Source organism: Amblyomma americanum, chromosome 2, assembly GCF_052857255.1.
Source record: "Amblyomma americanum isolate KBUSLIRL-KWMA chromosome 2, ASM5285725v1, whole genome shotgun sequence".
In the NCBI taxonomy this organism is placed as follows: Eukaryota; Metazoa; Arthropoda; class Arachnida; order Ixodida; family Ixodidae; genus Amblyomma; species Amblyomma americanum.
The window spans coordinates 67,329,963-67,354,361 of NC_135498.1; the positions used below are offsets into that span (position 1 = coordinate 67,329,963).

At 47.7% G+C, this 24,399-nt stretch overlaps 2 protein-coding genes across 2 annotated transcripts in view; one reads left to right on the forward strand and one right to left on the reverse strand.

The window, feature by feature from the left end:
- Positions 1-20,445, forward strand: part of LOC144121360 (TWiK family of potassium channels protein 7-like) — a 90,121-nt gene extending 69,676 nt beyond the window's left edge. Inside the window, exons 2-5 of the mRNA XM_077654550.1 lie at positions 4,107-4,294; positions 5,465-5,722; positions 9,154-9,526; positions 18,649-20,445. Coding sequence (XP_077510676.1) covers positions 4,107-4,294; positions 5,465-5,722; positions 9,154-9,513 — 806 coding nt within the window. The 3' untranslated portion in view covers positions 9,514-9,526; positions 18,649-20,445. The remainder of the gene's footprint in view (positions 1-4,106; positions 4,295-5,464; positions 5,723-9,153; positions 9,527-18,648) is intronic.
- LOC144121362 (SEC14-like protein 2) overlaps positions 12,920-24,399 on the reverse strand; it is a 71,702-nt gene continuing 60,222 nt past the window's right edge. The window contains exons 11-12 of the mRNA XM_077654552.1: positions 18,647-18,965; positions 12,920-15,539 (exon numbers count right to left, since the gene is read on the reverse strand). Coding sequence (XP_077510678.1) covers positions 15,439-15,539; positions 18,647-18,965 — 420 coding nt within the window. The 3' untranslated portion in view covers positions 12,920-15,438. The remainder of the gene's footprint in view (positions 15,540-18,646; positions 18,966-24,399) is intronic.

Sequence of the window (24,399 nt, forward strand, 5' to 3'; positions counted from 1 at the left end):
GAATCTGAAAACAAATGAACAGCTGGGAATTCGCAAAGTGGTAATCTAGAGTTGCCAAATATCAATGCCAGTTGAGTGCTGCAAGCGATAAAGTTCGCCTTACTTCGCAGAGTACGACTTCAAACGTCCACTCGAGCCTCGCAGCGGTAAATCGCTCCCATTGTACACTCCCCACTTTGCGACAGAAAGAAGGCTTCGCCACGGGTGGCCCGGGTCATCTCGGTCTGTCGAAACCGGTTGCCGTTCTCCTTTCAGCGTTCGAAGGGAGCGGAGAAAGTTCGAGGAGTGACTTTGACGCGCTTGGCCCACTTAACAGTTCAGCTGCCTGTAAGCAGGAAGTTACGTCGCCGTCTGCTTGGCGCGCTAGATCTTCGCATGAAGTAAAAAGTTAAAAAAAAATGAAAGTCGGAAAGCGAGGACGCAAAGGAAGCTCTACAGAAAAGTGAAAGATGGAGAAAAGAAAAGCTGACAAGGCAGGAGGAATAACGCGCGCTCGAGAGACCGGAAGTGGACCTGCGGGCTTCCTGAACGGGCCCGTTTGCGGGGCTACTCGAACCGCGCTGATTAAAAATGCTCTTTCCTCGCCGCGAAAGTCAAGTCAGAGATGCCAGCGGAGCCATTTTTTTTTTTGGGGGGGGGGGGGGGAAGAATGCTTGTGTGCCGTTTTAAAGTTGTTTCTGTTGGCTCATACTCTGGTCTCCAAGAGCATATATACCACCCCGTCCAAAGCCTGTACGTGAGCAGGCGAAGAGCTTGAAACGGCGGATGACGCATCGACCTTGTCGTTGGGGCGGTGGCGACTCTCGGGGATTGACATTGAACTGTCAACGCCCTCTGCCATTTTTGGGGGGCAGAAATTCAGTGTGACGTGGCGCTCCATAAGTTGCGGACGGGCACGGCTTTCCACGTCGTCACGTCTCAGCTCGGACATCAGTTTCCTCAGCCAACAACCCTGGCATGGGGGGGAAAATAATAAGCTTAACTTGCGAAGCATTCATTTTTGTCCGGTTGTTCACAAAAAGCTCTCGCCGGAAGACTTTTTTTTGAAGCGATGTTTATTGCCTCAGGGCATAAAAACTATGAAGTGAAAGATGAGTAAGATGCTTAAATGAATGAAAAAAGGTGGGCTGATCTGATGAAATCAAGAAGTGAACGATGATATGGACCCTGTTTCCATGCAATATATGAATCCGGATTGTCCGTTGAGAGTCCCACTGTCCGGAAATCTTTTCCTCTCAGCCAAAGACGGACAAAAGCAAACACAAGCACGAAGAAAAATGGAGGATACTCGTCGATCCAACTAGCCCAACTTGTCTATTAATTAACTACACACCAAGTAATCCTCAAAATACATACCGACTATCTCAATTTGTTATCTCACTGAGGAGAAGGAGAAAACATTTTTCTGCTCTGCGGTTTTGGGGCATCTTCGGAGATGTTCTCTCCTTGGTTTTGTATCCCCAGGAATCTTCCCTTTCGAGCTCGTCCACATTTAATCAATGGTCGGTTGCCCTCAGTAAAGGGCTCCGCTGGCCACTGCCGCCCGTTAAGCTCGCTGTACCAGACCAATCGTGTTTGCTCTGGACTCTGATGGTAGCTCTTTTATTACTTCAGACAACCACGAATTGCCTTTTTAGCCACGTGTTTAACTGTGGGGTGAAAATGCTGCGTTTACATAAGTGACGAAGGCCGTAGCAACGCAGCGATAATCGGGATAGACGCAAAGTCGGGAAGAAACCGCGAGGAAGAGTGAGTAGCTGGCAATGGCAGGACAGATGGAGGACAGATCTTGCTTGCTTCAGCCAAGCGAGCAAGATCAAGTGGATGCTTAATGCACAGGGTTGAAATGATTGCATGCATGATCCTAGAACATTTCTTCATCCGCATATCATCTGCGTTTGTAGAGGATTCCGTTCCCGGAAGTGTCTTTAAAGGCGACTTTGCACAGCTACGTGTTCACACAAAATGTTTTTGCGGAGAGTGTCAGCAAAGAGGAGACATAGTCATGTAGACGTATACTGGATTAGCCTTTGCCTGGTGCGCACGCGCAGTTGCAGGTACGCCGCCATGTCTCTTGTGACACTCAGGTACTATTTCTGTGTCCCTCCGAATTTCGAAAACATGGAACTTTTTCAGTTAGCTAACTGTTTCGCAGCGTGCCAACAATCCGTTATTCTGCTTGATCTACCACTCAAGTTCATCATAGGGTAAAGCCAGTTGACTTCGAAAACGTAGCTTACAGTTCCGAAGTTCTGGTTCGCTCCCGTATTGTCGCTATTTTTTGTTTGTTTCTTTGAACTTTACCGCGCCGTCTTACTATTCTCTATATCGTCACTCAGAGAAAATTGGCCAGCATACGTATGCCCTTGCGACTGGCCTAGACCTAAGTACTCTAAGAAATTCTTCACAAAACGATTGTTTAAAAAAAATATCATACGTCCCAAATTAGAATACTGAAAACCGCATATGTTCTCTTGACCTTGTGTAAAATAACTCCGTTTGATTCATGCTCGCGAGCTACAAATGCCATTGCAATCATATGTCATCAACTGACACTGCCAGCATCATCACCATAAGCGCTAATCTTTCCCTCTCATTCTCACAACCTCGCCGGAAGATCAGCCGCTTAACTCTTTCTCACAAGATACATCACCGCATCGCGTTACGCGGCGATTTAATTGGCCCACCGGAATACGTACTTTTCCATTCGCATCGATAATCGCCACAAGTCTGGCATGGTGTAATGCATTCATAAGACTTTCTATTTTTTTCCCTCAGTCTTTTCCGGTAATTTGTCGAGTGGAGCAACTTTCCCAACATTTTCTAAGTCGTTAAATATAACCAATATTTTTCGGGTAGAAATTTCGTTCCTTTTGTAGCAAGTTGAATTTTCTTCGTAACAACATTCACTGTATTTTTCATTTATTTTCTTTTACTTTCTAAGTAACCAACTGCCCTATGTGATGACTTTGGCCCTGCGCGTACAAACAAACAAACAAACAAACAAACAAACAAACAAACAAACAAACAAACAAACAAACAAACACAAACAAACAAACAAACAAACAAACAAACACAAACAAACGAACAAACAAACAAACAAACAAACAAACAAACAAAAGGATAAATAAAGAATCTGTCTCAATGAATACTTGGCTGCGTTCGAAGCCACAGGTGGCTCTAGTAAACGAGGCGTTGAATCCTCGTAATGCTGGCTCGAATCCATGGCCTGGAGCGTCATACCAGCATACGACAGCATATGCGTGAGACTACTTCCAACGCGGCAACAGCTTTGAGAATCGGGGCTGTGAGTTGGTGGCATCGATTTCAGCTTCCACGATACTTTCAAATTTTATTTATCGTCATCATTCCTTCACAAGGAATCCTTGTCACGCACTCGCAGCTCTGTGTTGCACAGGAATGTTCGCGATGATACACGCGTTTTATGTGAAGCTTTCTCCGTTGTAGTTGCACGAAAGAGCGTCTGAGAGCTGTGATATTCTGCCGGCGTCTGTCAAATGTACGCATAGCTGCTGTTACCGCCGGCACCGAGCTTTTCCTTTCGTTGTTGAAACAAGAGCATCTGACACAAAAGCAGTTCGCTCTCAAGTTGGTCACATGCTGGATTCCTACCTGCACGTCTCCATCGCCGCATGGTGACATACTGCAACACCCAAACTGGGGTTGTTAATATATTTGATGACTATAGTGATTAACTTAGTCACACGGGACTACTAAGCGTGGCTCTCCGGTGTGATGCTGGACAGGAAATGACGACAATCAGCAAGATTCAAGCGCTAGAAGGAGCATTAGCGCAATTTCTAGTGGCACAGGAAAGCGAGAGGAACACCAGCGACAGTGAAACGGAAGTACCAGTAACAAAGCCTAGGTTATGGTGTGGTGCTTTACTGGGGATGATGGCAGTATCGACTGGGAGACAGGGGATCTACAGGCGTAAGGGAGGCTCTTGACTGAACAGCAGTGGGCACAAGCACTTCTTAAGAAACGAACGAGTTTTGCCCAACGCTCAGCCGTCTTACCTCTCCGAGCAACAAACACCATGCAGGCGTTTCACCGCCTTGATCGTTGTTTTTGGCCGTGTGCAGGGTACGGCAACATCGCGCCCAAGACTGCGCCGGGCAAGGTGGTGACCATCCTGTACGCCATCGTGGGCATACCGCTGATGCTCCTCTGCCTGTCCAACATCGGCAACATCCTGGCTCAGAGCTTCAAATTCTTCTACGCGCACGTGTGTTGCCTGCTGTGCCGCAGGGCTGACGCCGCGGCAGCAAAGGTACGATCGCCAGCCTCCCTTCTCGCACCAATCATTCTGCTGCGAATGTGATCGCAGTTATGCGAGTACTGGGTACGTTGGAAAATATGCCATCTACTCTAGACGCGTGGGTTTCAGGAAGGTTTTGACTGACGCTCAAAACTATAATTCATGCTGCGGCGCTCACATAATCCGCTTAAATTTTTTCAGTTTTGTGTGGTTCATCGTTATACTGGAAACAGGCCAGGCACGTAGCTGCAATTATTTTCGGGAGGGGCCCAAGCTACTGTCTTGTATCGAGGGGAAGGGTGAGGGGGGGGGGCGGTAAGGAGAACACCTTCTTTGGATACGTGCCTGAGACAGACGGTACCAGAGTACCTCTTGCTAAAGATCCATTCATGAATGGCGCCGACTTTAGATACATGTTTTGTTCGCTGTCATGTTCCGCAATTTATAGTTGGAAGTTAGAAGTATGTCTCCTACTTAGTGTTCCTGAATCTGCCGTATGAAAATTCATGGGGCTTCCGAGTGGTACGCAACAAGTGCGTCAAAATCATCGAGATACCTGCTTGAATTCTAACCAGCCCGTTTTGGCTCGTCTGCTTAAGTCGACCATCTTTTAAATTTCGGCAACATGCATAGAATTTGTCTGCTTCACGCATCTGTGAAGGAGGCGATGAGGAAGCGAAGCCTGTACAGCCAGAACCTGTCTGAATTCTACAAGAGAGGAAAAAAAAATCAAGTGGGCGGGGAAGGAAGAATGAATAGGCTTAGCGGGTCCCTTCCGCAAGCTTGTAGCTGAAGGTAGGATTAGTTGTTTTTTTTTTTCAGGCGTACTGCATGTCGCACTTGTCAGGTATTCTTCAGTGCCTATTTCGTGGTTATGGTTTACGCTTCACCAATGTTCATTTTCGGCTTTTTTTCTCTAAAAACGATTAGAGTCGATGCTTTTATCAATGACATTTTCATGTACCTCCGGCTGGTTATACAGATTATACAAAAGTATTGTAATATGTTTCTTTTTCTTTTGTCGGCCCGCAGTACAAACTTGTTACGAGGGCGTTGTCTTCCCCCTTCGCTTGTCTGGTGACCAATGCTTTCGTTTTGCGCACAGTACCCCACAGGAGCTTTTTCTGCCTTTTTCCGGGCTCAGTGCTGAGTCGTCTGCAGTAGCAAAACTGTCGCCTGCAGATCCAGTCCTCAGCGAACAACAAGGCCCCGCCGCAGATCCCGGCCGAGGTGCTGGAGGCCGTGGTGACGGTGGCCAACTCGGTGTCCAAGAGCAGTGACAACAACGGCAGCGCCACGGGCCCTCTGACCGAGAAGAGCGGCCGGCCGCCCGAGCTGTCGCCCCCGCCGAGCCCCGACAAGGGGGTCGGAACGCCACCCTCGTCGGCGGCCGAGCTTCCCGCAAAGAAACCCGCCAAGGAGTCGACGCCCATCTCCCAGGTGGGCGCAAAGCCCTCCGCATGTCATACGCTGAGATACGCGCTTTATGCTGGTCCAGTCACTACTTTAAGGTATGCCTGAATCAAGGACACAAGAAAGAACTTGGCGCTTGCTCTTTCGTCAAGCTCACAAGCAGTAGACTCTTTTGCCCTCCCTCATGTCGGCCTCCTTAGCTGAAAAGAGAAGGCCGATCTTTCTGTACCCGCTAAACCACTCTTGTACACGAGGTTGTAAATGAAGAAATGAGAGTTGGGGTAATGTCTCGCTCTACGTGTACACCTGAACTGCGCCATGGTTAAATAAAGGAAAGGCGAGGGGGAAAGGAAGTAAGGTATGACGAGTCTTGGTTATCCATACCAAAGAGTAACTGGGGGAAGAGTTTGGCTTTGGGACAAGCGAACAGATACTCATCGTTGACGATTGTCCTCATAGCGTAATAGCGTCTCCACAGGGACTTGATTTGGCCCTAAATAAAGTTTTGCCTCCCAGAAACGCATCCGAGGTGACCTAAGCCAAGAACACTGGAAGAGGCGGAGACCACATGAGCGTCAGAACTAGAACCGAACTCACGAAGGTTTCCATGTACTGGAAGAGCTCACTCGCGAGTGGCTCGCAAATGGCCATCCTCTAGTTCGATATCGTGATTGTTTGGCGTCCATTCAAGAAGCGTTCTTCCATGGCAAGCACACTGTGAATTCGGCATCCGCATGTGAGGAGCGAGGCACACTACTAGATTAGCATTGAGCACCTCCTCAGACAGGTAGGGTTGGTAAGCAGTCACGCAGTCACAACGACCTCGCTTTGTGGTCCGACAACGCTGATAGCATCTGATGAGCCTCAATAAAATAGAAAAGCTAGGAGCCCGCGACGCACAGGTCTCCGTCAACGTTCGAAAAAAATTATTGCTTGGTCAGAAATTCACGAAGGAGGAATTGGCAGAGCTCTTGCCTTACTTCGCTATCGAGACAAACGGGAGCCGCTAATGGTTGATGAGAATAGGCACGCACACTCTGTTTCGCCGCCGATAGGTCGATAGCTGGCGCAAGTAAGATTTTCCGCGTCATTTTCTAAATGCACCCGGCCGTGCATGACAGCGGAGAGGAGTTGTTGCATCCTATTGTTTGCACCGCTCAGACATATGGCAAGCACTCTCGGCCACCTTGCAAAACTGTGCATAAAGCTCTTGAACAGCAGGTAGATATGCGCCTTGCCGATAATATGTCTGGGTTGCATTAGTTGCCTGAGGAAACATGGTGTTATTACCTCATCGCCCCTTAATCACGCGGCGACAGCTCGGGCTTCCTTCCTGAGACAGCTGTAGATGTCCGGGAAGGTTATGCTGAGATAGACTACGGATAAATTTCTCGCGGCGAGCTCGAGAAGAAATAATGGCTGGCAAAGAAAGACCACACGCATTGGGGCAACTTGTGCCGCCTACTTCGTCTGTATCGTTTTCCTGCAGCATTAGTTATTCAGCAAGAAGGCAGACGAAGAGGCTGAGGAGTAAGAGGGACCGTTGTGCGGCCAGCGCTGAATTATGCATTCCAACGAAGCCGGAAATCGATTTACCTGCTGCTGTTATCCTGGAGCAAGTCTGTGTAAAACACGGGAGAGAGACATCTGCAAAGCGTTGTAGTCCATTTATACGTGTAACGGAAATGCGTGCATTTGTGTTCTCTGCGCTTGTGAAATCGGGCTTGCTTTGCAGAACCTGGTACTGCGTGAAACGTTTCACAGGGATGACGCGCTGAGATTCCGTGCTAGTGTCGTGCACAAAAAGTATGAGGCCGGGACAATGAAGGAAATGATTGATTTACTGGCCGAAGTTCTAGAACGTATGATGGCGTGCAGCCGAAATGCGTGCGACGCCGGCACGAAAAGAGAGGGCTGCACTTCGGCGTCACCGTCTTCGACGGCTGGTGCTGATCCTGCTGCGTAAGGCCGCTGCTGCTGCTACACTAGCTGCAAAAGTCGTTTGAGACGTCCGCTGCAGGCATGTTCAACTTTCTCGGACAAAAATTTTGAAAATTGGAAAAGTGTAAGATACTCTTATGGAAATATTGAAGAAGATGGTTTATTCTTTCCATGCGTAGCAAAATCTTTCTTTTAAAGTATTTCCGTCGATCGCATCGCGCATTTAAGACTCAATAGAAAACCAATGGGGAACGCTTTTGACGATAACAAAAACGATAATAGAAAAAAGAAGCTGCAAGACTGCCACTCGGTGATCTGCGGCTATATTGATTGTTATAGTGTAATAGTGAAATTTATATAGTAAAATCTTGTATTATATGAACAAAATTGCATTCATAAACGGCTTTCCGCTCAAAAATGCTTTTGTCCAGAATTGTTGGGCATGACACAGCAGGTGCACCGAAGGAGCAGTACTGCACTTCGACATAATGCGTTCGTTCATTAACCCTTGTCAGTTGTGACAAAGCAAGCGCTCAGTTCTCGTCTACGTTGACACTCGTGGCGCCGTAGGCTGTAGAGCTTACCAACAAACAAGGAATACTCGACAAACAGGACTTTGAAACGACACAGAATCTAAAAACGTAAACTTCGCGTTTCTGTCCACTGAATGCGGGTGGGCAAATGCACAGTTCTCACCGCACCCACCCAGAACTCGGAGAATACATTCAGACTGCCACTTTGGAACAATAATAATAATAACTGGTTTTTGGGGAAGGGAAATGGCACAGTATCTGTCTCATATATCGTTGGACACCTGAACCGCGCCGTAAGGGAAGAGATAAAGAAGGGAGTGAAAGGAGATAGAGAGAAAAAGGTGCTGTAGAGGAGGGCTCCGGAATAATTTCGACCACCTGGGGATCTTTAACGTGCACTGACATCGCACAGCACACGGGCGCCTTAGCGTTTTGCCTCCATAAAACGAGGCCGCAGCGGTCGGGTTCGAACTCGGGAACTCCAGATCAATAGCCGAGCGCCCTAACCACTGAGCCACCGCGCCGGATCGCGAATTAGTCAAGTAAACTTCTTCTAATCAGGCGAAAAGATATGCAGCCGCAAACTGCTTTGATTATCAGATGAATGAAAGAGCCTTTTATTTATAAAGGGAGGATCGATGCCGTCTCTCGCATCTTGCGTCGGAAAACTAATGGAACATGTGATACAAACAAAGCATAAGCTTCAAGACGGAAACATTGCGCCTTCAAGAACAGAAATTTGCTGGCAATTTATGTCATCACGTGCAGGAATTTGAGAATTGAGGCTTCTGTGGTCATTGAAGAAAGCGGGCGCTGAAGTGCGCATAAGTGCCGCGTAGGACAAGGTCTATTAGTGTGCGTGTAAGCTGCTTTAAATAGTCTCATAGCGGCCCAAGGGACTGTAGAGGTATACCCCCAGCTGATCGTGCCCTATATAGACGCCGTCGTGGCCCACGCATGCAGACTGGCATTGGCACCACGCAGGAGCGCATCCCGGTGTACCTGGTGCTGATGCTGGTGTGCGGCTACATCTGCTTCGGCGCCACGCTGTTCTCGGTGTGGGAGGACTGGAGCTTCCTGGACGGCGCCTACTTCAGCTTCATCACGCTGAGCACCATCGGCTTCGGCGACATCGTGCCGGGCTCGCACCTGCTCGAGCAGGGCGCCACCTCGGGCAGCGGCCAGGCGAAGCTCATCATCTGCTGCTTCTACCTGGTCTTCGGCCTGGCCATCATCGCCATGGCCTTCAGCCTCGTCCAGGAGGAGGTGGTGCTCAAGTGCAAGGACCTGGCGCGCGCCCTCAAGGCGCTCGCCTCCTCGGACGAGGCGTCCACGACGTCCTAGCGCGCTCAGACAGGTATGCGCTTGCTGGTGCAACTGAGTGTGAAAAGTACGGCTAGTTAAAGTGAGAGCGGTCTGACTTCTGATTCCAAGTGACGACGCCATACCGATTGCTACGCACTACAGGATGCATGCGAGCATACCGACGCTGTTCGCGGCGGTCAAAATTCTCAGTTTTGTGCTCCATTGTTTCAAAGTGTAGAGAGCCGAAATAATTTCATATTTGACTTCCTTAATGCGCTGCGCTGCTTACGTAACACTAGACAATTTCATATTGCTATATTGTGCGTTTCCTCCTTGCAAACAGTTCATTCTCGTTGATAAAGTTCACTGTTAACAGACCATGGTTAAAAAAAAGGGGGTGCGGCTTAGCTCGGCTAAGCCCTGCTATGCAAGCGGAAGCTTTGCTAATTATGCGTGGTTATGCTCTATTGCTAAACCAGGTTAGACCCAACTTCTTCGTCCGTCGCCGAAGTCGTGGCAGAGGCAGAAGCAGCAGCGGCTGCCTCCAAAGCTCTTCGCCTTTCGGCATCCTGAAACGACCGTTGAGCCAGTCGACTATGAACAAGTGCTCCCGAAACGTCGTTCGTTTTCGACTTCTTTAACTACAGCGAATTGGACGGCACAGAAGAAGGCTCAGAGAATATGAAGACAACACACAGAGGTGCTGACTGAGTTGTGTGTCTTCTCTGTGCCGTCCAATGCGCAGTAGTTATGGAAGTCGAAAACCAACTCTCCTAACGGATTGCATTTTGTAGTTTTTGACCATGTTCAGTAGCCAGCGAATTTCATTAACTATCATTCCTTACCAGATGGTATGTCGTCAAACCATCGACTACATCTAGTTCATTCTCGTCATTATATAAAGTGCAGGCACTAGATATAAGTACGGCAATGGCTTCAGTGACATTAGTACAATCACTGCTTGTTAGCGCTGCGCAATAATCAACACACCTGTTAGTCGTATACCGTCTGCTTCAATTTCAACCTTGTTTGTTTGGCTGCTTCGGGCAAGCATTTAGACAAGAGGAAACTGAGGCTAGCTCTAGTGTTGCGATGGAATAGAAAATCTTCATGCTCTAATATTCTGGACTAAAACATTTCTCAACAATAAAGAGTTTATGAATGCAATTTTTTCTATGTTGTAAGATTTAACCATAACAATCAACATGTTAGCAGATGCCCCGTCGACGGGTTTGCATTTTTTTTTGCTATCAACGTTCTTGCTATCGTCAAAAGCGTTCCCCATTGGTTTTCTGTGGCAGTCTTAACTGCTCTGGGCGAGCGATGGGAAAACTTTAAAGGGGCGATTTTTCTGCGCATCCCCAGAATGAACCATTACCTTATATATTTCCATAACAGTACCATAAAAATATTTCGATATTGAAAATTTTTGTCCAAGAATGCTGGTCATGGTGAATTACCGTTGAAGAACCATGAAGAACGTACCGTTGGCCGCCTCACGCCCAGTAAAGCAAATCAGGGAGAATATTAATTTCTGCTTTGCCTACATTATGAAGACTAAATAAACTGCATTGGGAGAGAAAGAGGAGATCGATGGTTTTGAGTTGCTTTATTCGAGAGTTGACCCACAATAAAACATCACAAAAGTTGCTAAACGAGACAACTGTTTTCTCTTGGCTGTTTGACAGAACTGCTGTATAAATATGGTCGTTTCTCCTCGAGTGACCACGACGAGGCGAGAAGCGACTCAATTTATTACGCCGTCATTGCCGAATGCTGCGGTCTACGCAGTTAGAACTATGATAACTTCCCGCAGGTCGCCGCAAAGACACACTTCAGAGACCTGAATACCCGTTATTTATCGGCAGTTCCGTGTTTCCCCTAGATACAGACGTCTGTCATCTTGACAGAAATGACAGGGGACTGTAATTACTATGATTTTCTTAACTGAATGGTTTCTCTGGACCAACTTGTTTTTGCTGTGTAACGCACGGTTCGAGGGAAGCGACATGGAAGTTCGCAGTTGTGCATTGTACAAAAGAAATTGCCTTCAAGCTGGAGCTAAAAGTTTTCAATTTACCTGTCTGGATCAACTGCTTTTCACGCTTGCTGGCCTTGCGGTAAAACATTATCAGCTAGTGCGCATACGCTTATATCGTGGCACTAGCCCATTCGAATGTTTAACGCTCGAATACGGTAATTTAATTTGTCGATGTAGGAAGAAAATGAACTCAGTCCGACGCACATGCTCAGTCGTATACGCAGTTTCTAGAGCCGATTCATCGCACAGAATCGATTACATTAGATGCCAGCTGTTTACTTTTCACAGCGGTGACGGTTTAGGGTGCCCTTTATCTCTGGGCTAGCTTCGCTTGTTTTAGTGTTTTTTTTGTAGCCAAATAGTAATAGAGAGTCCGGGTAAAATTTTAGTGCTTTGACCATTTTTCTATGCGCGTTTTAGCACGTTTTTGAGAGACGATGGCTGAGGCATCTGAGAAACGCACGGCACGAATAACAACGCCGTAGGTAAGAGCCGACAGGACGCGCACTGGGTTTAAATTGAGGAAAACAGGCCTGTATAAAAGAAATCTACTCTTCCTCCTTTTAGACCCCTATTTCCTCTTCCCCAGTGCAGGGTAGCCAACCGGAACCCCTTTCCGGTTAACATCCCTGCCTTTCCCTCCTCCTCTTTATCTATCTACTCCAAAATTACATACAATTGGGATCGTTGGCATGGTAACATATTAAGAAACACGGAGCTAATGAAGGGACAAGACAGGCTAAAAACTACTGGTGAGGTACTGTTGCTTGCCTAGGTCATTATCATTGGCCCGGTGAGTTAGTGGCCACATAAACTAGCCCACGTTTCAGTACCCTTAAAGCGACGGCAGAGATTAACGCCGCAGGCTAGTGTAAGGGCAAGTGCTGTTGATATTTTAGTATCAACAGCATCGCTGGGGCTTTGACTGCATTTTTTTCTACCTTAGATGCAAGTCTTAACTTGATCTTTATGCGGAGTCTCGGCTCAGCGGAGTTTAAAACGCAATTAATATATTCACCATACCTTTCACCAACTCGGAATGACAAGTTCCCGCAATATATCTCGTTACCTTAAGCCTCGATGCTTACTTGTATGGCCGATTTCTTCGTGACGTCACTGTGCTGACACTGAAAGGCTGGAGACAGCCTCACACAATTCTTCGTGAGCCTGTCCCGCTCGTTATTACTCGTGATAGTCAAGAGCGGTCTCGAACTAACCTTCCGCGGGAACAGCCTTCAGGAATCCGACTGCAACTTTATTGATTCTTCAGAAGGAAGTGTGCCATTTTTGACTGGAGTTTAACCTATATGGTTGCTGTTGTACAGGAGCGAATCACCCAACCGCACATAAAAGAAAGAAAATCCACGCAGTTTAGAACAGCCAAACACACGAATGCCAAAGAGCTTGAAATCCAACATGACCCGTGTTTTATTGCCAACAATACGAAATGTACATCGTACAATAAGGCCCCATCAAACATCTGGTTCCTTGACAGTGTGGGCATAGCACTGAGCAAATCTTTTGCCCTACGTCAAGTAAAAGTTGGCCTGGAAAAATGCATTTACACACCGATAACGATTTCGGCTTTGGACATCTGCCACTGGACTCTGTAACTACGTTCCGGCCTTTGCATTTGCATGAGGGGTGAACCGAATAGGTACCGCACTGCTACGTTTATCACAGGTAACCATCCATTCTTCACAGGTGCACACCATCCAGTGGTAAGGTATAAAGACACGCGAAAGCGGCAGCTGTGCTACGAGGACACAGATCTAAACATATGACACACTTTCAACGAAACACCGGTTGCAGTGCGACGCGACGCAACTCAGGTAAAGAAATAAAGCTTAAACAGAGCGTGCTTTCGCAGATATAACGTTGCAGCGACATTTAGTGCCATGGCTATGGGCACCAGGCGCTTGCACGCAGTACGCGCAAAAAAAAAAATCAAGACCTCTCCGAACACAGGGGAGGAGGAGGAGGTGCAGAAATGAAGAGAATCACAAGCACGTTTGAAATGCCTACATATATACCAGAGCCGGTATGCCGTCTGCAGTATTTTTGTAGTCACAAAATAAAGGCGTGTGTTCCACGACGGTTTACATGAATCGACGGTCCTTTTATCACAAAAGTGGTCGGGGCCATCGGTTACCTTTCGTAATTTCATTCCTAAGCTAATGATGCTGGGGTCGCAGACCAACAGAGCTGATGCGATTGTCAGTGCTTAACATTACCAGGAATTCGCAACAAGCGCCTCTAGTTATCTTGGCTGGTACCACGTCACACATGGCTTTGAACATTCAAATATAGCGCGTGACGTCACACGTGACGTAAGCAAGAGAATGACAGAGGTGGCTGCAGAAGAGATCGTGATCGGCAGCTAGGCTTAGCGGCTCTGGCTGGGAGCTGTCCCTGATTCCTGGTAATGGTATGGGCCACGGTGTGAGCACATTGGTACGGGCAACGCAGAATCCGTGCGAACTAGTTTGCCCGACAACGCACACTGCTGGTGATTCGTGCGGCGTGTGAAGTCCAATCAACATATACCTTCAGTAGTTATGTATTCATTGTCTTCCAAGACTATCATATATCGGCACAGTTGCTTGCTAGCGGGTAGATATGGGCTCATGGGAACCACCGCCTTAAGCGTGGGGAATTAAGTTCTTACACAAATGCATTTGACTGCGACCGCCTGCAGTTACCATTTTACCATTGCACACGAATGCCCGGCTGAATCGACAGTCAGAGCTGTGACACTTGGAATGCTTTATTTTTCTTTTTTTCGAAGACTTTGCAGATTCGCGCTAAACTGAGGACAACGCTCTTATGGCGTAGGTTTGCGTAATTTCCACTTTTCTCTCAGAAAACGTTGGTCTGAAAAGTTAGCTGGAAAGGACTAAATTATGATCCGGTAGTGCTGTTGATGTGGTAAATACTGAACGAGACAGAACGTCATATTTTACATGCATGCACGTGCGCCTCAGTGTAAAAAAAGAAAAACTGAGCGAGCGTCGCTTTTTCGCTGACGCTGGCGGGGTTTCAGAACAATTGAATAATAAAAACTGTAACAATAAACATTTTCCACGCTATTTGCCAACCTATGCAGCTGAAGTGATTGAACTGCACATGAGTTCTGTAAACCGCATTATTCGTAGTCAACGGTAGTTGATGATCGTTTGCTGCGGACAAGGTCTGGACACAGAAACGAAGTTTGCAGACAAAGTGGCGTTTAAAAACGATAACGTCAAAAATCAACATTGACTACGTTATTCGCCCGTGCAGGCTGCACAAGGAAGAAAGTAACAGTTGAGGTATCCAAGCACTATAGAGCTTAAAGAACTGTACTTATCATTCCTGCTCGTGCACATGATCGTTTGTCTCCCTATAACATGCATGGCGTGACAGAGAATATCGACATCAAGAACACTGAAACCCGTAAGCTTGTTCGTGCGGACGAGGAGCAACTTTCTGCATAACAACATATCGTCTCCTTGACAGAGTTCTGCGATCATAGCAGTTGCAAAACTGTGGCGCCAAACCTAGGCTCCTTTTGTGGGTAGCTTTCGGGAGCTAGCAGACGACGCCTCCGCCTATGATCTAAGACATATCGGCTATTGGTGGCGTCCTGCAGCTTCCGAGTCTCTTTGAGCAGTCCACTTTAATCCATTAGGTGGCGCGACAATCGGTAAGCTTTGAAACTTTGCTGCGATCAGAGCTCTCGATTTTGAGACGTTTGGGAGGTTTCGCAGGTAGGCATTATCCAAGAGCTCCGTCTGCTGAAGGCTTGAGAGAGTCGCTATGTTTGTGGAGCAAGCTGCGAATCACTCGCGGTCGACGCAATTCGAGCATGGCGTGGGAGACCGATCAAGCGCTGCTGCCCCGCAGAGCTTGTCCGGCGGCGAAGGCAAAGTAGGGGAATGACGTCACGCCGCGTCATCACTAATGGTGGGCGGCACCACCCGGACGGTGTAGGTCAGCTTCTTGCTGCGGTAGGCGCTGAACATGTTGTCGAATTTGATGACATCTGCGAAAGCCACACAGAATTTGTTCATTCAGAGCTGGACCACAACAAGAATGCAAGAAGCAGAAGAATCCGAATCCGACAGACACGAAGCGAATCAGCATAGGTGGATGAGGTTAGCAAATAGGGATATCATTTGCTCTAACTTGATGGATGGGGTAGTAAAGTTAGGCCAAAAACAGAAGAGGTCTCTTCCTGTCCCCTCCCCTCTTTCACTTCATTTCTCCATTCTGCATGCTATCCTTTATTTCCGCTGTCCCAGCTCAGGTGCTTCAGTATCGATGGCAGATGCCGGGGCTAGCAAAAATCTTTTCCTTCCTTTTTGTTATTATTTTAATAAAAACCACTACCCTACCAGGCCGCACCGCAGAAGTAGCGCAGATAGCTTGATGAGACTGATTGTAGGTTGAGGCAAAAGACAGAAAAGGTACCCTAAAAACGCTAGGGCAAATGCGAAAAAAATGGCGCTAAGTTATTTATTCAGGACAGTAATTACTCATTAACATCCACCTGACGATAGTTGTGCTGTTACAAAAGAAAAGTTATGCACCTGTCTCAGAAACTTAGAGTTGAACTTTCTACAATTATTCTTGCATATACACTCAAGGAAAGCATTTCAAGAGTACCGACTGCTAATCTCAGTAATTTGCGCCCTATTACGAATAAATTTCGTGATCAATTCGTGGTCTGAAGATTAAGAGACATAAAAGAGCATTAAGCTCATGCTTACAACTTGAACCGTGTAATTAGCTTCAATGTAGCAGTTGTCTGTCAGTGGCGCATCTACGCTAGTTTATTCATAACCTTATTGGTAGTAGTTGCGCTGACTCTACTGAATTTTCATCAAAAATCAGTTTACTGAGAAAAGCCTGGTTAGCCTCCCTGCCTTTTCCTTCCCTTCCCTGACTTTCTTTCAATCACAGAAAAACTTACGGTCAGTGCTTTTTCACTTCTAGTGCTTCCTGTGTGAGTAAAGTTACGGTTCCGTCCTCTACGACAGAAGACGACTGCCAGGACACGGACAGATGACTCATCGGGACTATCCTTAGCGATATAGTGCCTTTAAGCAGCCATAGTTCACTTTCTTTTTCTCATTTTTTTCTTCCTTTATAGAGGCTACGTCGTTGTGACACTGAACCCAGAGGTAGGGGAATATCGAAGCACAATTACATCTTGCTTCCTGTACTTGTTTCTGATGTTGAAATTCAAGAAATGCTTGTGGCATAAGCTGTAAAAGGGTTTAGAATGCTGGCAGTAAGGAAGTAATTATTTGTAGCCATACGACTACAAAGGAAAGCTACTACACCTTGAGAGATTCCCCTAAAACATTGGACCAAGCACCGTCCCCACTTCGAGTTGTTGATCAATTCGCTCTCGCCATATCATATGCCAGCTGTTCCGGATAGCTCAACTGGTCGAGCAACTGCCCCGGTGAGGCAGTTTTCCCGGGTTCGAGCCCCGGATTAGAAAATAATTTTTCTTCAGCTACGAAGTTTCTGTGGAAGCTGTATAGCGTTACTTTGTAGCCGCATGGTTGCGCTTGGGTGGATGCCAATGAACAATCGCTCTCTCCTTACAAGTCTACTCTAATATGGGGTTTTTTCCTAAATCACTGAACCGAATGCTGGCACAGAGCGCCGCTCAATGATGCCTCATAAAAATGAGAGATAAGTGAATGGTGGCAAAAGAAAAACCGTTAGGAGTTAACTAGGAAGGTAGCTTGCTAACACAATTAAGCAGCGGCGTCCACACAAGCTGCTTTTTTAAAATACTTGTTGCTTATGTTTTTCTTGGAGATTTCTTGCTGCGCACTCTTGTTACATAGTGATAGGATATTATAACGCCTTAAAAAGGCGTGTTTTCTTGGTGGGTGAACGGATATACCGCGTCCCAGTCTTTGATCCCCTTTCTAGAGCACCTGGCTTCATACAGGTGAAAATGCGCATTTCAGAGAAACATAATAATTCGGATGTTTTTAACGCCTTCGTTTAGAGAGCGAAATTCGGCTCTCTGCGAACAGTATTGCATCAAACTGCGGGACAGTGAAAACGCGTACAGTCTGTACAGAGAAAATGCTAGCGCCTCTCATTGCACACGAAGATATTGCAAGAGCGCGGTTTCTTTATTTAAACGACATGTTAACGCGATATCGCTAAAGCTCCCGCTCTGCAGAAGATAAGACGTCGTCGGTGTCGTTGTCGTCGTCAGCGTTGTGAGCGAAAAAGCAGGTGCTCCACCCGCCACCTTGGTCACGTGGCCTTGTAACGTGATCACAAGCTGCTCACCGTGGCATAGTACTGCTGGCGCACTGGTGCAGCGGTTAAGCGAAGCGCTAGTGCCCCGGCAGGTGGCTGCTTCAAACACAGCCACCGGTACAGGGCTTATGAGACACCTGTTGCTCTTCCCGAGCGACCTCTCACGACCAACCATAAGATTAACTGCAACTTGCCACGATGGGCATTTAAATTTATGGTTGGTCGCGAGAGGTTGCTCGGGAAGAGCAACCGGTGTCTCACAAGCCCCGCTGGTGTCTGTGTTTGAAGCAGCCACCTGCCGGGGCAGTGGCGCTTCGCTTAACCGCTGCACCAGTGCGCCAGCAGTGGTGTGAAGACTCCCCGCAAGCTACGAATGTAAAGTGGAGAGTGACCAATTCCGCATATTGTCACTCCACATATTGTGGGCGGAAGCTAGGTGACAGAGAAGGAGTGCACTTGCGCGGGAGCTATCTGTAATATGCTATCGCACTGTAGTCCTCAAGGGTAGGTATGCGTTATGTGAAGCTGAAAGAACAGTGCCCCGTGTTTGCAAAGTGATACGCAATGAGGACCCCAGGCCTCTGAACGGACCTATTAACGCTACGTCGTCATACTCTTAAAGCGGAACTTGTGTGCCCCTCAAGTTTGATTGTTTTTTTTCTTTGCCTGATATGCAAAGGTGCCAGTACGGGGGCCTGGAGCTTTGCCATGCTGTGAGTATGCTAGCTTTACAGGCAAGCCCATGGCATCGTATATTCACGACGCTCATAAAATCACTATTATCATTGCTACACAGCTTATAAAAGCGTATGCACGCTGACTTCCCCCTTCCCTAAAATGGTGAACCCCACGTACAGGTTCCGGGCTCCTGGCAGAGGAGGCTCCCTTCCCGCGACTTGAGGTGCGAGTCCTCTCGCTGCCAGGGCAGCACCGTCACCTCCTCGCCGGCGTCGGCGGCCGGGAGGCGCACCACGGTGAAGCCGATGTCGTGGTCCTCGGTCTCGTACTCCCAGCAGAGGCGGGAGCCAGCCTGCGTCACCGACACGGGCACCTCGTGGCAGCTGCGCCTGTCCACGCACACGGTGGCCGCCGCCGAGCCGCCCTGGTCGCCGTTGATGAGCGCGCTGCTGCGACGCCGGTAGTCGGCCTCCGTGATGGGCCGGGCGATGGTGATCTGCGCCGCCGGCAAAGGCCCAGGGTCACACGAGAGACGGTGCACGTGCGCGTGCTGTTCTGGTACCGACTAGGAACCGGTGTGCCAAAGTGCGTAGTTCTGTCGCTATGTGCACTGCTGCGCCGAAACTAATATGTGCTGCGTGAAGGCAGAGGCGGATTCCTGATGGACTACGGCAGAGCGTCGCTTCTGCTTGAGCCGGGGAGCTGCATATTGCCACAGTGTTAGCCATTTACTGGCGCCGCCATGCGGTGGGACAGCACCCGCTGGTCATCTTTGTCTTTCCCGGCTCGTGCGTTCGTTCGCTCAGTGTGTCTGCCTGGCTGGTCCTGGTGTGCCCTTCTGCCCCTTCTGCCGGCTTTCGGTGACATTTTGGTGGAGGTGCTGGGTTCGAGACATTAAATGGCTAACACTGTGGCATTATGGTGCACAGCTGTACGCAGACCACGGGTGCCGATGTGTTGGCAGAGCCGAACGGGGTGACCATTATAGCTGTGTGTCACCCTTTTCAGACTGACGTCGAAGTTTACAATCCCGAATGACGGCAACGCTTTCCTTTCTTCCATGAAAAAAAAAAAAGTAGCGCGGACAAGAGGCGCGAACAGCGGGTCGGCGGTTATCCGCGGCTACTCTGCAGCGCGACTACTTCGGGGGAGGATCAAAATAGAGAAACAGCTGCCATCGGCTATCGCCAGTGTAGAAGCTTTTACAGGCTGATGGCATGTTCCTGTTTACTCTTTCAGGGTACGCCCTCCGAGCTCTTTGACTTATCAATCGAGGACATTTCCGCCGTGGAATTGTTTATTGCTGTGTATACAGCCAAAACAAAAATTAATTTCACTGATCGAGCAGAATTTCGATAATCAACGCGTTGTTGTATCTAGTGATGCTTGGGGGCACCGCGCTTACCCACTGCAACATTGTTGTTGCTTTGCGCCAGGGCGGCCTGATGCGGCGCTGGTATTTTAATAATCGCGCTGCAACAGCTCGGGCAACTAGTAACGAAGGTCGTGTTACACGCTGACGTTTGTAATCTCCCAGGAAAGGTTGAGGCTTCTAGAGTTACTCTGAGTCGGCAGAAAGTTGCACGGAACCTGAAGAGCCACTTTTAGGCGACGCGTCGATGAAAGCTGCATTACAGCAGTGGCGTAGTATGGTCTAGAGACGAACAGACGAAGCATGAGGTGCATAGAAATGCGACGTTTAGTGCAGCTTATCGCGGCTGCACCTCCACCAGTAGGTGAAATAAATATACAGCTGCATACCACCCTCCGGTTTGTGCCCTCGGCCTGCAACTTACACGATGGCCCTCACTATCGAGCGCCACGCTACCAAGCTTCCTGCCTGAACTAGCGCCACTGAATCACTTAAGAGCTAAAACCTGTTGCGCTCTTGCCGAAGGTAAAATGATGCATTACAGATGAACTCATTAAACCTCTTTGTGCACCTAATCACCGCAGACGGTATCTAGTCAGCGCTGGTACAAGCCAAGCTCGTACTGCAGTTCTGCATTAGGGTTTTCACAAATGTACTCGAGAAAATCCGAATATTAACAAAACTCAGCAAATGCTGAGCAAAGTTCGGCATTGATCGCAATATTTCGCCCATGTATACGGTCGACACCAGAGGAACGAAAAGTATCCACATTGCGCGACACACCATGATGAGAATCAATTCAAGATAGTTTAGCGCTAAGCACGCTACTATATTTCACACCTTTCTCAGCTAGGATTACAACGGCTGTCAAGCACTGGAATACGAGCCAATGCGTCCGCACTTAAACTCGATGTGCATCCCCACAAAGCGTCTTTCACGGTACTTTGTCCTCCTTGGGAGTGCCTCCAACGTTGCCAATATGTATTGTTTTGTGCGCATGCGCGGTGAGGGAGTGCGCTAAGTGCGTCCGGTTATTGTAGATTCCGTGCCCTTAGCTTACGCCAATTAATGACAATTAATTTTTCCATTTAATTGCTTTGATCTGAACAGACACCATAAAGGTTTGCCTGCGACCCTACCTCCACACTTCACAAATAAGCATGCATGAGCTTATCAACGCCAGCTAATAGGCGTGTCCTGTGTCCTCTTTTTCCCTGTCCTTGCAAAGTTTGCGCCCACAAATTTCGTCATGGACAGCCTCCAACTAATCCCAGTTTTCTACCCTGTTGATCATGACAAAATCTAAAATTCACTGTTTCAATTCACCGCTTCTTCGCTCTCTGCTACATATCGTGCCTGCCTTTAAGTTCCATTCAGCAGCATGCAGGGTTTTCAAGAGTGAATGATTGTTGTGCGTATTTAAAGTTTGCGAGTTGTGCCTGTGCTAAGCTTCTTGTCTTGCTGAAGTTGTGCACGTATCTATCTTGCTGCTGATAGGACTCTAGAAGTACTGTCAAGATCTCCAGATTGATCTGATCGTTGTCCAAAGCAGGCCGTTTGGTACTCGCTGGTGCCGTTGTTACTGTTAACGATAATGCTGTTGGTTGCCAAATGCACTCAGATAGAAAGCAATTTAGAAGTGCCACGCTTCAGCAGAGTACATAGTTATGCGTTGGAGCATGAGTAGCGCACATATGCCACAGTTTAAAGCAGCAATAATTAGCTGTAGAAGCGTATGCTTAGAGAACAAAGCGAACGGCTGTGAGATATTAGCCAATTTATAACCGCAATCAATGCCAAGCCTCGGTGCCTACCTTTACTAGGAAAGCATGTATATATATCTAATGCCGTATATCCTATTTTTTCTTGAAGACTGTACTTGTTCTTCTGCATGGTGCTATTAAGCATCTAGAGGTCGTTTTTTTCTAAGGCCATATTTATTTCAGTGTGGTTTGAAGGGTTTGGGAGGTACATTTTGAGGTAAATGTCAAGCTGAAGCCGTGATTAGCAGATATAAATGTAAATCACTCTGATGCTGAGCATTTTATGCCGCAGACGGTGTATGTGTGTGAGTTTAGGATATAAACAAGAAATCATTGTGAGATAATGCGAGCCTTTGCATGAGTGGGAACCAGTGCGCCACAAGAAAGTCCGAAAGTAAGTGGTGGTTGAGCTCATGGTTTCGACGCCCTTTAATTCCTCGGCTCTTCAGCCTCCCTTTTGTTTCATGTCTATGACCATCCGCTGGAATTTCCCTTCGCCAATTTCCTCGCCTGCAGAGCCATCACGTCTGTGTGAATCTCTGTGTTCGCACACGACTCGGGAGGTTACGCTCATGCCACAGTGTCCGCTTCCCAGTCAGAGAAGAAACAAGAATACTCATGTAAGAAACAAACAACCGAGTCAATAAACTGTTTTGTTGGGTCCAATTATTTGTTGGAATATTTGCGCAACCTCCGCATCCAGGTTTCTGTCGCTGGCTTAACGAAGCGCCTTTAGTCGTGCCGCAACCTGCTTGGGCCTAATTACAGGCAGCTGCACCAATGAACTGCGTACTGTTATTCATCCAATGCTCTTCGTCTGTTGCATCCGTCGCGCTGCATGGATATGGGGGGTTCTGTGTAACACGGAGCGGTGTCGGCTTGTGATTTTTTCATTATTTCTCACTGTCTTACTTTGTCCGCTCAGTAGGCCAAACAGAGCACCACGCAAAAAGTGCAGCTTTAATATCTGCGTTTTCTTGACGCCTGCTAATAGCCATTTTAGACCGACTGAGCAAAGATACACGACCAGTACTCGCCAGGCTGCAGATTTAATTTTAGCAGCAATTCTTTCGGGAACGTCATTAAACCAGTCATAGCTTTCCTTTGCCATTGTCTCTTCGCAAGGGCCATGCATAAGCGAGAGCCTCAGTGGAATGACTTCCGTCAAGGAGGAAGCACTGCAATGTCTGCTTGCAGCTGTAAATATTACTAAATGTAATACTGTTTTCTTTTGTGACCGACGTACAAGGCTCATCTTGAGCTCCGAGGCGCTGAGCAGCAGAGTATTGACACCAAAGCCTCACTGCAGCTGTGCTCACGGTCTGTTTCTTGGGCCTCAGCGGCGTGTACAAGTGTGACCGTGTGGTTGTACTGCCTCAGCACAAGCACCGTCTCAGGGTGGGAGCTGGGCGAATTGGTACACGACACACGTTCTACAACCAGCGGAGGAACGTACGAAGAGGAGGGGAGAAGTTGACGCGACAACGAACTAAGCTGGAACTTTGGGCTACTTAGTGTAAAATAGCGAAGTGAGGCAAGGCATAGCCTTCCACTGTCCCTCGCTGTGTCCTCTCTCCCTCGAGCTGTATATCTTCGCTAAGAGAACATACGTAGGATGGATGGAGTGTGCTTGATGGGTAAGGAGTTTTTGTACTTGAACGTATAGTAATTGATTATAGAACACTTAGGTCGCGCAGATCAATTAGGCAGTGACTATATTACATTGGTGCATACGCGCACCTGAATGCCACTTGTAAAGTTTCAGATGGGTGCACTACTGAGTATTTTTTAGGTGGAAATAACAGATGCAAACAAAATGCTGCATGGCAAACTTTCTTTTCTTTTCTTCCATCTGTTTCACAGTGACAGCTCTTCTTCATCATCAGCCTGACTAAGCCCACTGCAGGGCAAAGGCCTCTCCCATGTCTTTCCAATGAACCTGTCCTGTGCCAGGTGCGGTCGCCGTATCCTCACAAACTTCGCAATCTCATCCGCCCACCTAACTTCCTGCCACCCTCCGTTAAGCCTGTTTTTTTTTTTTTTTGCAATACACTCCGTCACTCTTAAGGACCATCGGTTTCTTGGCTTTGCATTACATGCCCTGCCCAAGACCATTTCTTTCTCTTGATTTTGACTAAAATATAATTAATCCATGTTTGCTGCCTAGCCCACTCTGCCCTCTTCCGGTCTCTTAATGCTACACCTATCATGTTTCTTTCCATAGCTCGCTGCGTTGCCCTTAACGTAAGTTGAACCCTTTTCGTTAGCCTCCACGTTTGTGCACCGTAGGTGAGTACCGGCAAGATACAGCTGTTATATACTTGCCTATTGAGGGATATTGGTAAACTGCCATTCATGATCTGAGAGAAGCGGCCAAATTCGCTTCACGCCATTCTTATTCTAGTTGTTTCGCTCTCGTGAATCGGATCTGCGGTCATTACCTGCCCTCAGTAGACGTTTTACCTTAACATTTCCATCACCCCGCTACCAATTGTAAATTGCCGTTTCTTTCCGAGAGTGTTGAACAGTACTTTAGAGTTCTGCATATTAATTTTTAGAACCATCGTTCTGCTCTTCCTGTTTAGCTCACTGACATTGGTTTGCAGTTCATCTCCTGAGTGACTCAGCAAGGCAGTGTCATCGATGCCAGGCCATGCCAGCTCTTGTAGCGCCCCAACTCCCGATATCGCGTCATTGTGGCCGGTGGCTCCCTCAGAGAAAAAAGAACAGCGCAAGCCAATGGGACAATACCATCAGCTTGCCACTCTACGCTGCATGAAGTGTTTCCGACCTCA